General features: G+C 27.6%; 2 protein-coding genes across 3 annotated transcripts; both read left to right on the top strand.

The window, feature by feature from the left end:
• Positions 1 to 4,357: 4,357 nt before the first annotated feature.
• LOC132948772 (cuticle protein 8-like) lies at positions 4,358 to 5,729 on the top strand. The gene is made up of 2 exons (XM_061019416.1): positions 4,358 to 4,507; positions 4,932 to 5,729. Exons 1-2 carry the CDS (start codon positions 4,496 to 4,498, stop codon positions 5,319 to 5,321), a joined length of 402 nt encoding a protein of 133 aa, XP_060875399.1. The 5' UTR covers positions 4,358 to 4,495; the 3' UTR covers positions 5,322 to 5,729.
• Positions 5,730 to 6,233: 504 nt separating this feature from the next.
• Positions 6,234 to 13,847, top strand: LOC132948952 (coiled-coil domain-containing protein 112-like). 2 transcript variants are annotated; one of them, XM_061019673.1, is made up of 9 exons: positions 6,234 to 6,603; positions 6,753 to 6,856; positions 7,627 to 7,702; positions 7,786 to 7,960; positions 8,055 to 8,202; positions 9,618 to 9,808; positions 12,638 to 12,762; positions 12,833 to 13,018; positions 13,156 to 13,847. In XM_061019673.1, the coding sequence occupies exons 1-9, from the start codon at positions 6,476 to 6,478 to the stop codon at positions 13,178 to 13,180; spliced, it is 1,158 nt and encodes a 385-aa protein (XP_060875656.1). In that variant the 5' UTR covers positions 6,234 to 6,475; the 3' UTR covers positions 13,181 to 13,847. The 2 variants fall into 2 exon arrangements, with proteins under 2 accessions (XP_060875656.1, XP_060875655.1); XM_061019672.1 differs by having other exon boundaries at positions 7,759 to 7,960.
• Positions 13,848 to 14,157: the final 310 nt, after the last annotated feature.

The following is a 14,157-nucleotide window of genomic DNA, read 5'->3' as shown; positions in this document are numbered from 1 at the left end:
AGAGGTCACTGCCAAAATCGTTATTTTAGATTCTGAGCGGAGCGAGGAAGCTAGTGGTTTTACAATGAAGTTTATTTTTTTTTTTTATATCGTGTATACAAAATATCTACCAGAAGGAGTGCTTCGATTTCAACATATAGTACCTTATCTTTTAGAAAATTGGATCAAGATGGTATTTTAGAAAAGTTATTTTTCGATTTTCTAATTAGTTATTTATTGCCAATGGAAAAACCAGCGACAAATTATGAAAAACCGCTAGAAATGGGATTTTAATTTCTAACGCTTTGTTTATTACTATAGAAACGAATAAAAAATAATAATACCTATTATAATATAAATTCAACTTACAGGATACCTATAATAAATTATAACAATATCCAGACTGACAAACCGTCTCCGCTCAGAATCGTTTTTCTTATACAATGATATTATATCATTGAATTCAAGTTTAATACAATCTTTTATAGTTTTATACATTGACCCACATTGTAACCTACTGTACAGCAGAGCAACATCCACTTACCCACTTTTTATTCTTGATTTTATTTTTAACCCTGTTAGGTAGGTTATATTTTTTACCTATAGGCTATATCGGGCTATGGTTATATCACGGTCATACCACAGACTAGTATATAATATAGTCTGAGGTCATACCTATAGCCTATAACTATCCTATAAGCATTAAAACCAATGATATTTATAGTAATTATAGATCATAGCCCATAGGTACTCATTAGGTAGTCTATGCTGTTATAGTCCATGTACTATATAGTCTATTACGAAATAGTGTTAGGTAGGTGGTACACTGGTACCAATCTGTTTATGTTTATTTTTAAATCACGATTGGCGGATTATAGATGGCCATACTATACGATATACCTACCAAACAAGTATTTATGTTTTAATAAATTAGGAGATACTATAATAATAGTATATAATGTAATTTCCATTTTTAGTACCTATAGATAATTTGTAAAGCCCAGGTTTCAAAGCAAAATGCATTATTTTTTTTGGAAGTCCCAACCCCAAGCAACGTTTTTCAAGTAGGTGCGACGTACTTTGTTGCAAACATCAGGGAATTGAAAACTTACACTTTTATTCTGCATTTTTTTTTGCATTTTTATCAGAGTTGGCGTTTCTAATGAATTTGTTTTATATCTTTTCCGTAATTTTGTTAATATTTAGTGCATATTTATTACTTATACATTAGGTACCTATATACATTTTTAAATTTTTAGATTAAACTTAATTTGTAATTCAAAATTTTAGCTCAAAAAATTTTATTCTGAACATTTGTCGATCTTGCTATTTTTGATTTTGATACATCGATTTTGAAACGTCTTTATCTATCTACATTATACGTCTTCTGTGCGATTAACGGCTATTAATTAGGTATTATGCGTCTCGTAGGCCTTAGGCAGTGGCGTGCCCAGGAATTTAAAATGGGGGGACATTTTTTTTTGTTTAAATAAACAAAAAAAAAAGCAGGTAAGTGGAAGTTGCTCTGCTGTACAGTAGGCTACAAGTGGGTGACTGTAAATTTAAATTCAATTATTTATATCATGTGTGCAAAAAACGGTTCTGAGCAGAGACGGTTTGGCAGCCTAGGATATTTTATATTATACTTATAGTGTTATTATTAATATACCTACATACATTTTTAACTACAAAATCATTTTAGAAGCTTGTGGTTTTACAATGGTGTTTATTTTTTTTTATCCTGGATACAAAATTTCTACCAAAAGGAGTGCTTTGATTTCAACATCTAGTATCTTATATTTTATCAAATTGGATCAAGATGGTACTTTAAAGAGGTAATTTTTCAATTTACTCAATAATAATTTAATGCCACGGAAAAACCACCGACAAATTACGAAAAACCACTAAAAACATGATTTTAATTTCTAACGCTTTGTTCATCACCATAGAAACGAATGAAAAATAATAATATTATAATATTAATTAAACTTAAAGGCTATAGGTAATAAATAATAACAATATAAAATATCCAGACTGACAAACCGTCTCCGCTCAGAATCATTTTTCTTATACAAAGATATTATATCATTGAATTCAAGTTTAATACAATCCATTATACATTGACCCACTTGTAACCTACTGTACAGCAGAGTGACATCCACTTACCCGCTTTTTAATTTTAAGTTTAATAAATTTTGTCGAAATTAAACTTGAAATATTTAAAAAAAAATTGACAATTGTGCATAGGTATGTGTTTTTAATATTTTTCAACTGCTATTGTAAAAATATATTAAGAGCCTCGTATTAAATTTCAAGCTTGTTGACTCAACGAATAAAATTAATAATTTAGAAAAATTAATGACTCTTAACAGCTGTAATAACTAGTAAGTTGTTTTCTGTAGGTCGGTAAAAAAAAGACAATAGGGGGGATATAAAAATTTAAATTTGAATTCCATGATATTATAATATCGTTGTATAAGAAAAACGATTCTGAGCGGAAACGGTTTGTCAGTCTGGATATTTTATATTGTTATTATTTATTTTAGCCTAGGTATAAGTTAAATTAATATTATTAAAATCCCGTTTTTAGCAATTTTACGTAATTTGTCAGTGGTTTTTACATTGGCAATAAATAATTATTGAGTAAAATCGAAAAATTACTTGTTTAGAGTACAATCTTGATCCAATTTTCTAAAAGATAAGATACTATGTGTTGAAATCAAAGCACTCTTTCTGGTAAAAAAAAACACCATTGTAAAACCACTAGCTTCCTCGCTCCGCTCAGAATCTAAAATATACAAAATAAACCATAGATTTTAATTTATTATTTATTTTATAATATTTATTAATACCTAATAAAACTATATTAACAGTATAATAGGAATACCTGTCTTTAACTGAATCTATTCCAATAAAAGTTTGAATGAATCATTTAGCTTTTATCTGTTTCTTCTTTTATAAAAATAAAACAAAATAAAATATTTTTTAGTGTACATCGCTTTTTTAATTTCCAAAATATTTTTTTCAAATATATATACCTAACCGTTTAGGCTAACTAAAGATGCATATTGCATATTAGATTTTTATGTAATTATGTACAGTAAACTATGAACATAAAATTTACCTTTCAATTGAGTTGACTATTTATATATTGTAGGTACCTAATATTTAATAAGTTACTAAGGTGGTGAGGCCGACTTATTTGTAAAGCTTCAGTGAAACTTCCAATGTAAAATTGTGGGAAATATTAGGAATCATAATATAAAATACTATACTGGTTGAAGGGCTTAGGGCCGCCTATATGATAGTAACGCCTGAATGAAATTAAAATTGTATAAATTAAAAACTAATAATAAAGCCATAATCTAATATTATCATAGTTATTTTTTTATTTTATCATAGGCAAGTGAAATAAATAAAATGTAAATAGGTATATTTGTGAAAATAATTTTTTAACATAAAAATAATTATGTAAGTAGGTAATTGTTTTCAAATAATAACCATTTTATTTTTTTATACCTATAATCTATATAATATTATACTTAATATAAAATATATAGATAATACAAAAAAAAATTAAATGTTTATTATAGTAGGTATGATAGTCGGCCTAGATCGTGATCCCATGCATCAGACAAATTCGACCACTAAAACGGTTTCAAAAATCCAAAAAGATTTATTCACGATGTAGAGAAAATCTGTTGAGAGATTTCTAAACTGATGGATTGCTGTTCATTTTTACATCCATTTTTTTACATTGTGAGATAGGGAAGTGTTATCTTCTCTACATCGTGGATTTATCACACAATAGTAATAATAAATTATATTAATTTATGAAGAAACATAATATTTTATAAATATCAAACATGAAAATATCTAAAACTCTAGTTGTTCGTACCTATCCTTGTAATATCTAGTTTCTTCACAATAAAATAAAAATGTAGGTAATTGATTGAACCTACTATGTTTGAAAAGTTAAAGTAGAAAATAAATTACAAGTTTGTTGTAATAAAAAAATATTACTTCATTGTGTGTAATATAACGTAGGAACTATAATAATAGTATATAATATAATAATAAATAATAGGTTGGTCGTAACTCGTAGGTACCTATAGAAGATTTATATTTTTACCTACATTTGATATCAAAACCATCATTGACTAATTTTATTTAGCATAATGATAAAACATTGGTAATTAAAAACACAATTAATTATGTAATGTGTATACTGCTAATAATTAGGAAGATGTGTATTTCATGTATTTTTTTTAATGAGTTTATGTAACTACGTGTCCATTTCTCAGTCAATAACTATATCTAAAATCCTAAACTATAAAATATCTGTGTGAATGTTGAACAATCTAATATAGGAGGGATCTGCACATGCAGTATATATACTGCATACTAAGATTCAATAGTTATCAGTACCTACCTAGTTCATTCTTTGTGAAGAATAAATTTTATTTTTAAAAATCTCATCTCGTAAAAGTGTGTACGCATCTACAATACATTCAAAATGACTACAAAGGTAAGATATTGTACATTTATTATTTATAAGTTATAATTAGGTAACTTTATTAGAAACCTAGGTAAATAAAATAAGTATATTATGATTAATATTTACTTCATTTACGCAGACAGAAATTTAAACCAAATAGGTATTAATTTGTATATTTTTATAAATGTGTGTTTTATGCAATAATACATACATTATAATACCAAATCAAAAACTCTTAATATTTTGAATCAATTAATTTACTATTAAAGATTTTATGCATGGACATATTATGTGCACATGGTCAACACACTTTCATATATGCATGACAAAATAGATTTTGTCATGTATATAGGTACATATAGCCATATAGGTATATATCAAATATGTAATATAACATCGGCTTTATTCAAGATATCGGACTATATAAAAACCAAAAACGTTATGAAAATTTCAGCTGATTGTATTTGCTGCTCTGATTGGACATATGGCCATTGCTTACCCGCCTGAGTACAAAAGTTACGACGATGGTCACCACGATCACTATGCTCACGCACCTGCACCGTATCATTTCGAGTACGGTGTAAAAGACCTCCATACACACGACATCAAAAGCCAAAGCGAAGTGAGCGACGGTCATGGTAATGTCAAAGGATCGTACAGTTTAGTAGAAGCCGATGGTTCTACACGTGTTGTCGAGTACACCGCCGACCACGAGCACGGTTTCAACGCTGTTGTCAAGAAAATCGATGCACCCCACCATCACAGTGAACACTCTGACATTGGTTACCATCACCACGAATCACTTCATCCATACAAATCATCATCTTACTACAAGTTCTACTGAAATTCAATATTATTAAATAATACCTATACACAAATTTGTTATCACACCGTCGTCGGTACCTACCCATTATTCATTTTGTACCTATGCCATGTAAATTTTTTTACTGAATAAAATATTATAAAAGATATATAATAAACAGTTTTGATCTACATACCTATTGCATATATTATGTTTAAAATATGTAAAGTTAATAATATAATATGTGCTCCGAAAAGTGGTTCAAATTACAAAATCAATTGTAAACAATTTGCGTTTGACCACATGAAGTTACTGTTTTTAAGGCTATATAATATGAAATTGTATTTCAACCGTATAAAGGTCCATTTTTTTTTTTTTTGACTATAGTAAATACTAAATAATAATTGGATAAAAATGTCAGTAAAAATATATTTTTATGTTTAAATTCTAGAGCGTTTTGTTTTTTTTATCAAATCAATAATACCTAACACAATTACAAATATTGTACTTAAATTATAACCTAAAATAATATATCGTATACATATTATTATATAATTTACACCGAGCAGTGTTACTAATGGAGATGACATTAAAAAAAAAGCGGCATTGAACCACCCCTCAACAGTTTTATCGTATTTTCACTATGTTAACATGGCACACACCGGTACATAGATTTTATATTATTCTCCGTTTACCTATTTACGAATTCATGTCAACAACAAAAACCGTCAGGTAGTGTAGTGTAGAGTGTGTGCGTGTGTATGTGGTACGATTGTACGTAGATACCTATACGTATAATAAAATAATGTAATAAATATTATTATATTGCGATATTATACACAGGTAATAACAGTTATGAATAAAGTGGTTCACGTTAAGTATTCGATTTAGATTCGGTCTGCAAGCTTGCATGTATTGTTTTGGGAGCCTTGGATGTTACCCGGCAACCGACACCGGCAGGTGGCAAGTATGCGTGCTTGTGTTTGAACGCGCACATCAGCTACTAGGTCTGTTGAAACGTCAAATAATCTACTGGCTGACGGTCTACCAAACGATATAACACGATTATAACACAGCATAATATTATATTATGAGACATTTTTTTTCTTTTATCACGACTTATTTATACTGTATATTTTAATAATAATAATATATACGCCAAACGCGGTACGATTGGAGTGCAAACTGCGGACATTATGTCTTGGTCAGACGACCGTGCCGTGGACGCGGTCCATTGGCAGATCCTCAAAAACCATCTGAAACCTAACGTCTGGCCTACGTCACGGGAGATGTTGAAATACAAGCAAGAACTCGATACTTCCAGGTGAGTAATAAACGTCCGTCGTATATCGACCACAGAAACGGACGTTGTTCGAATACACTTCGGTACCTTCTCGAATATAGTACTTATTGCAGTACATGTAGGTACGCGAGAGTATAATAATATGACGTACCTACGTCGTCGTGTTTCAGACACGCGGATCTGAATCAACTTGCCAGTTCGATACAAGAAATGAAAAAAAAACTATCCTATTTGAAAAAGACTGCGTTAGACGTGAATAAAATCAAAACCGTAGGTATGTAAAACTGGTGTACCTACATAAAATAGTACTTACCGTATTCTTTTTTTTGTCATTAGCCAGGTATTTTTTGGAGTATAACCTTTACACTTATACTCTTTTGCGTTTAAGTTTTCAGAAATTCAGGTGTTTAAAAATTAAAACAAATTATTATTGTATGTAAGAATTGCGTTGATTGTGGTAAAAATTAATAATATATATACTATGGAGTTACCTTCTTTTTGAATTTTGGTAAATAAATATTGTGTAAAAAATAAAAATATTGAAATAGGAAAAATTAATCATAAGCAAAGTCGGGAGTGCCAAAATGTTATTACCCACAGGCGGAAAAATCTTAAATATGGCCCTGAGAGTAACAAATAACTACAATTTTTCAAGAAAATATAAATACGTTTATCTTGACTATCGTTGAGATTTCTTCAGTCAGACTTGATCGTAATAAATAATTTTATAACACTCACTAAAATAAAACTTAAATTCAATATAATATAGAACGTTTAATATATAAAATTACTAACCAAGTTTAGCAGATTAAAATAATATTTTTTGTTTGAAAGTTAAAAGCTTAATACTTAACAATTTTCCATTTAATTATTAATTAGTAAAATAGTCGTCTTTTTGCATAAGGTTAGGTTAGCATTTAAAATTACTTTCATAAAATAAAGTATGAATAATACATTTTTGGTAACCTAACAAACATGTTTAGTTAAATTCATTAAATTTAATAGAAATATCGTATTGATTGTAATCAAAGGAATTTATTATAGGGTTTGAACATTTTCGAAATGATATAAAGACATTTGAGTCAAAGCTGTCAAAATTAAAAGAAGGATGCTCAAAAAAGTGAGTGAAAGTCAACTGAAATGTGTATGTACAATAAATTTGTTAGCGTATTATAGAGTACTAAGGAGATTAAAAATTTTAAGATTACGAGAAGAGAGCGTTAAGCAATACGCGCTGTTTGAAGAAATTGAACGGGTAAAGCAATTAGCACTTCATGATGTCGTTTCAAAGCCACACGCCGATGCTATTAGTAAAAAAAAGAAGGAAACAAAAACCATAAAAAGAGTTCCAATTTCAAAAAATACATACTCCTCAAAAGTACAAAAATATTATGCTAAATACCTATATTATGTGTACATAATATATTATGGTAATAATAAAATATTATATTAATATATTCCATTTCGTTTAGGAAATTGCAGATTTCCATGATTTCTGTGCACGTAACTATGGTCTTACCGGAGGTTGGTCTAGCAAAGATCATGAAACATTTTTAAAGATTCGTTCCAAATATGTCGACGCTGTGGATTTCGTTGATCATATTGTACAATCAATGCCACGTAATATATCTTATGAATACATGTCTGCAATATAATGAATAGTACTGTGTATACATGTATATACTATATTATTTAATATAATGTATATTGTAAGGTCGCGGCCCGCTCGACTATTCCATATGACTATTATTTTTTAAAATAAGACTAAAAGATTTAAATTTTTATCCGACACACGACCAGCGAAACTTTTTTTATTTTTGAATGGGGTAGCGCGGCTCCAGAGTCTAAAAAGTTGGCCGATCACTAGACTAGGTAATAAAATAAATCCGAAGAGCTAAGTGAAATTTAAGTTCGTACAAAAAAATTGATCGTGCGAAAAATTAATCATAGTTATTAAAAAATTAGGTACGTATTTAAATACTGTACTTAACGTAATTAGGTATTTCCATTTCTAAAACAAACACTAAATATTTATTCAAAACGAGCCGGACAAGGTGTAATATTTGAACGAATAATTTAATATACAAACGTGTTTTGTGCTCTTTTTAAGAGACTTAAACTATAATATACTGCAAAAACAAATAAACATAATACAATATTATGTTATAACTTATATTAATATATTATTTTGTTTAAACGACCTTTGAGGAATTTTATATCAAAACAAATACGTACAAGTATATTCTCATTTAAATTATACATATTCATTTACATTTTTAAATATTTAATGGTGTATTTAAATCTCAAATAAACTTGACTATAAAAAAAACACACTTAACAACAAACGTTTTAAATAAAATTCAAGACAAAAATATTATTATATAATTTTAAAACAATCGTATTCAGAATCGTTTTGCTTGAGCGATGTTTTATCACTTGCATATATAATTTTACATATAGTTAATTATATAAACCATAATTATTTCAACGCACTAACTCTTTTAAGTTGCAACTGAATCACCCATCTAAGAGATATGCCCAACAGTTAAGTTGAGGATATTTGTTAACAATAGGTTATTACAAATCATATACCTACCTAGTAATTTTATTTTTTTTAGAGAAGAATTACTTTAGTTATAATTAGTCCTATATTACAATGCAAATTAGTATTATGCACTCAGATAACAGATGTACATAATATAACTGTATTCTAAAACAGTAGATACTATTTTCATCATCGAAACATTATTGTATAGGTACCTAATGAGTTTCTAGATGTTAAGATAATATTATAGACGATGGTTTAATTATTTATTATATTAAAATAAATAAGACAATTAATTTGTCAGTTGGAACGTGATTTAAACATATAAGCTTATTAATCGAACCTCGAGAATTCAATACGTTAATATTTTATCATACTTACATGCATAATCTCAACTATACAGAATTCGGAACAGTTTATACAATTTTAATATTACTTTTTGATGATAGTTATTCTATTATATTTTCATTGCTTTATAAAAATACTATAGATATAACCGAGGATGCTGCACGTGAACATGAAAACTGGTTCATAAAATTTGAAGAACTTAAAAATAAACAAAAAGAAGCAATAACGAAGTGGAAAAAGGAAAAGAAAAATGTTTTTGTGCCTGACTGCAATCCAAATAATTGTGACATGCTAAGAAAATGTGCAGATAACGATCCAGAAATAACGGGGAAAGTAAGATCCATTTAAAATTAATATTTGTAATAAAAATTAAAAGCTATACAGACGAAACGCCTAAATTATTTGTTTAAAATAAAAAAATCAATTATATCTTAGTATAATATCAAAAACATAAATTATTATACGTTTACATATTATGTATATGTGATTATTCTAAAAGATTTAATATTCATTATTAAAATAGTACGAGTACCTTATATACTTACTACACGAAACTAATGATTCATAATAATTAGTATTACAATTTAATGTCAAGTACAAAAATGTAAAAATCAGTAGAAATTATAAATGTTCAATAACCAGTAAGCAGTAGCTTCTAAATTTAATAAATATGTATTTACAATTCAGTGTGTCTAATAAACTAGTGCACGCCGTGTAGGTTGAATGTGATACCGTCCATTTTTTTTTGGGACGATGTTATTTTTATTTGAACATTTTTATACACCATAGAATGTTATAATAATTATTATTTATTTATTTACTGAGAAAATCCATTTTATATGTAGGTTTATATAAACAGTTATATAAATAATAGTTACAACACTTTTAAGGTATATTATAATTAATACCTTATAACCTCATAACATCTATGAAATATTATAATATTATGTTTACAGTATATTCATATATGCCTATCGATTTTAAATTAAATTAAAATTAAAATTATAATAATTAAATTAAAAGTAGGTATATAGAAAATATGTTTTAAAACAACCTTAAAAATATTCATACCATTATTATAATAATAATTATTATGATGAGTAATTTATTTAATATATTCTACCAACATTCAACACAGACTTATTTTTGAATGCGATGTTTTATCATTTTTTCAAAATGGGTTATAATAATTATTCATCATTGCCTTGTACTGAAATAAGCTAACAAAGGCGAGTTTCCAAATGCCATCACTTCACATTTTTGTTTTTATCTGCCATAATATTGCTTATTAGAACATTGAACGGCGTATCGTATAGGCAATAGAGGTACATTGTTACTGTGTTGAGGACATAATATTATTATTATAAAAACAATCATTCTAAAAATGACTTCCCGTAATATATTATATTAAAATTGAAATTTTACTCGTTCGTTTCATAGTTTGATGTTTTGTACATGTATATTTCTGATGCCTAATAATTATAAAACAAGTCGAGTGTATTGTCTTGATAATATGCCTAGTAAAATTTCATGTGAAAACGAATTTAAGGGGCCTGCTCGTGCGTCTATAATAAGGGGCAATATTTAGGCAATATGCAACTTTGTTGCCACCGCCCATGGCATTTGTGTTAGTCATCAACGATGATTAGTGTGAGTGTGATTGTATGCTGGTACCGGGCTATCTACCAGGGATTGAACCAGATTGAAATAATTTCGGTTTTTAATTTTTACGATTTCGGTTTCAACTTAGCAATACCGGTATTAAGAAATTTCGGTTTCGGTTTCAGTTTTGTATACCGGTTTCCAAATTTTTTTTGCGAATAACGAAATGGTTATCAACATTTTAATCATAATCTCAATTTTATTTTTTTTTTTATTGGTTAAGCATCAACTACATAGGTTATTAGCTTACAGGTGTTAATTTCTACATATAATTTTATTATAAGTATTAATTATGCGTATTAATGGAATTATTTACGTATCTAAAAACACGTCAATTAAAAAAAAATAACGATTTCCAATTTTTTACGGTTTCAATTTTGAATTTACTACCAGTATCCAATTTTTTTCGGTTTCGGTTTTAAATTATAATACCGGTATCCAATTTTTTCCGGTTTTGGTTTTGACTTTAATATCAGTATCCATTTTTTTTCGGTTTCGTTTTTAAATACGGTTTCGGTATCGGTTTTAAAACGGTTTATACCGGTTTCTGAAATTGGTTTTGAAAACGGTTTTAAGCCCTGATCTACACACCCACTGCGTGTGCGCACATACCCATCAACGGCACCGCCAACCAAAAATAAAATGCACGATTTTTTGCTCAAAACACGCTTACAGGAAAAAGTCTTACACATCGTAGAGTGGTCTGATTTGATTAATTTTTTTTCGTTAAAAAGAGGAGAATTTTTTACAGAGCGCATTGAACTTTGATTTTTAATTTCGTTTCTTAAACAAACTTAATAAAAATAACAAAATCTTGTGAAAATTGGTCATACTCAAAGTCGTATTGTATGGTTTAGAAATAGAATCTTGAGAGTCCAAGTTCAATCCGCCCTGTAAAAAGCGTTTTTCTTTCAAAAAAAAAAAAAAAATTATCAAAATTGGATCATTTTACGAGGCGTGAGAGTTTTTCCTATAAAGCATTTTTTGAGCAAAAAAACAGGTCACGTGCACCTTAATACTTTTATATCTTCTCTTCGATTCATAATATTCATAATAGGTATTGTGAAAATATTTTTATTGATAAAATGTTTATTTATAATCTATATAGAATATTACATAGCCACATAGGTATCTTAAATAAATAAAAATATAGTTATATAAATTAAATATATTATAGACATAGGTATAACATAAATAAGCTATACCACTTAATCTATGGATTTATAGTAAATACTAAACACTAAATGGACAATATAATATTATAATAAATTACATAGGTATGTCATAAATATTGTAAAAATATAAAAATTAGTTTTTTTCTTTAAAATTAATGTTTTCAATGCATGTGTATGTGATATTTAGGACAATTTGTTATTATATGTTTGTAATACAATATTACGTAAACTATTACAGAAACAAAATTAATAACATACTTTTTTCACTAGGTAGGTAGTTACATCACTATATAAAACCACAATAATTCTTCTTCTAACTTTTTAGTTTTCCAGTGATAATTATTTAGAAAAGCAAATAAATGTAAACCACGATATCAACAAATCTCAAATTGAATTCATTGAATCGAAAAAACTCGATAACTGTGGTACTACTTTGCTAAAGCGTTTCAGGTAACAATAAAAAGTAACTATTAAATTATAAAAATTAATCAAGACGTTAAACAATAACATGATTTTCCAGGGAAAAAGATAAAAGATATATAGACTCTAAAAAAACAAATAAACAACGACTGGAGTGTCAACGTAAATCGGATCCATTTACAATAGTTACTTTGCATGGGAATTCAGAAAAATATGATGAAATTGAATCACTAGAAAAACTTCCAAATGTACACTTAAGCATTTACGGTGCACATAACCAAGATGTGTATGTATTATATTATATTATGCTATATTATACATATAAATAATATATTCATCGACGTGAATTTACACAAAAATAGAATATAAACATAATTTAAAACTAAGTGAATATAACAATATAATACACATTTTTTTTTACAGGAAAGTGGTGTTGAAATATCAATAGAATAAAAAATATTGTGCCCGTACTTTTTTTGTTTAATGTTATACTATTATTATCACAATATATTGAATATACCAACTTTCATAATTGTAAACAAAAAAGTTCATCAAATACAAATTACTATTTCTTATAATATTATTATGAAAAACAATAATCAATATATTGAGAATAAGCTGTTACCGCTTAACTACGGTTACCTATTAGGAAACGATGCGCCGAAAACCTGCAATTCGTATATGATGTAGTGACATTTACAGTACATCTTCATAGACCGTATTTCATTCGAATAAGCAAGACTCAAGTTTATAAACGATAATATCTTGAACGACCTCATTCCCTTGTTTAAAGATACATGGTCAGGATATACAAATTTAACAATTATAATTTTCAATTTACCCCATTGTACATATTATATTATATTAAAAAAAAATGTTGTATATTTTATTTTTAAATATTTTAAATTATAGATATTAAATGTTAAGAAGCTAAGTGATATGACCCCTGGGTTAAGGTGCTGAAGTCCCTAGGGGGTTTCGGATGGCTAGATGGGATGTGGTTGGTGAGCGAAGTGAGCAGGGGCAGGAACACTCTAGTATATATATACATAAATATAAAAAAAAATAATTTACTATATTTAGACGTCTTATTAAAATATGATAAAAGTAATGGCCTTAGCAGCTAATATTGTATATATTAAACAAAATATAGATATATTATAATATATTAAATTGTGTGCATTATATTATTATTATTATTATTATGGTTACTTGGTGCCTATAATATTATGAGTCTAATTCTGATTGTTATTACTCATTATAATTATTAATTGGGTTGGTTTCATAATATTATTAAATAGGTTATTATAATATCTAGGTGGTACCTATTTTAAGAGTCTTAAATAGATTGAAAAACAATGTTTACCATCGTCACATTGCCAACAACTATATTTAGCTATAATATTTTATAGTTATTGATACAGT

The sequence above is a fragment of the Metopolophium dirhodum genome, chromosome 7 (assembly GCF_019925205.1).
Source record: "Metopolophium dirhodum isolate CAU chromosome 7, ASM1992520v1, whole genome shotgun sequence".
Taxonomy (NCBI): Eukaryota; Metazoa; Arthropoda; class Insecta; order Hemiptera; family Aphididae; genus Metopolophium; species Metopolophium dirhodum.
The sequence above is the reverse complement of the archived record's forward strand: the minus strand, read 5'-3'. Positions and strand labels throughout refer to the sequence as shown.

What these genes read in the sequence shown, in the direction of transcription:
- LOC132948952 (XM_061019672.1), top strand. Translation starts at nt 6,476, where the DNA reads ATGTCTTGGTCAGACGACCGTGCCGTGGACGCGGTCCATTGGCAGATC. An exon ending in ACTTTGCTAAAGCGTTTCAG is followed by an intron (nt 12,763 to 12,832) that starts GTAACAATAAAA and finishes ATGATTTTCCAG; the next exon opens with GGAAAAAGATAAAAGATATA. An exon ending in GGTGCACATAACCAAGATGT is followed by an intron (nt 13,019 to 13,155) that starts GTATGTATTATA and finishes TTTTTTTTACAG; the next exon opens with GAAAGTGGTGTTGAAATATC.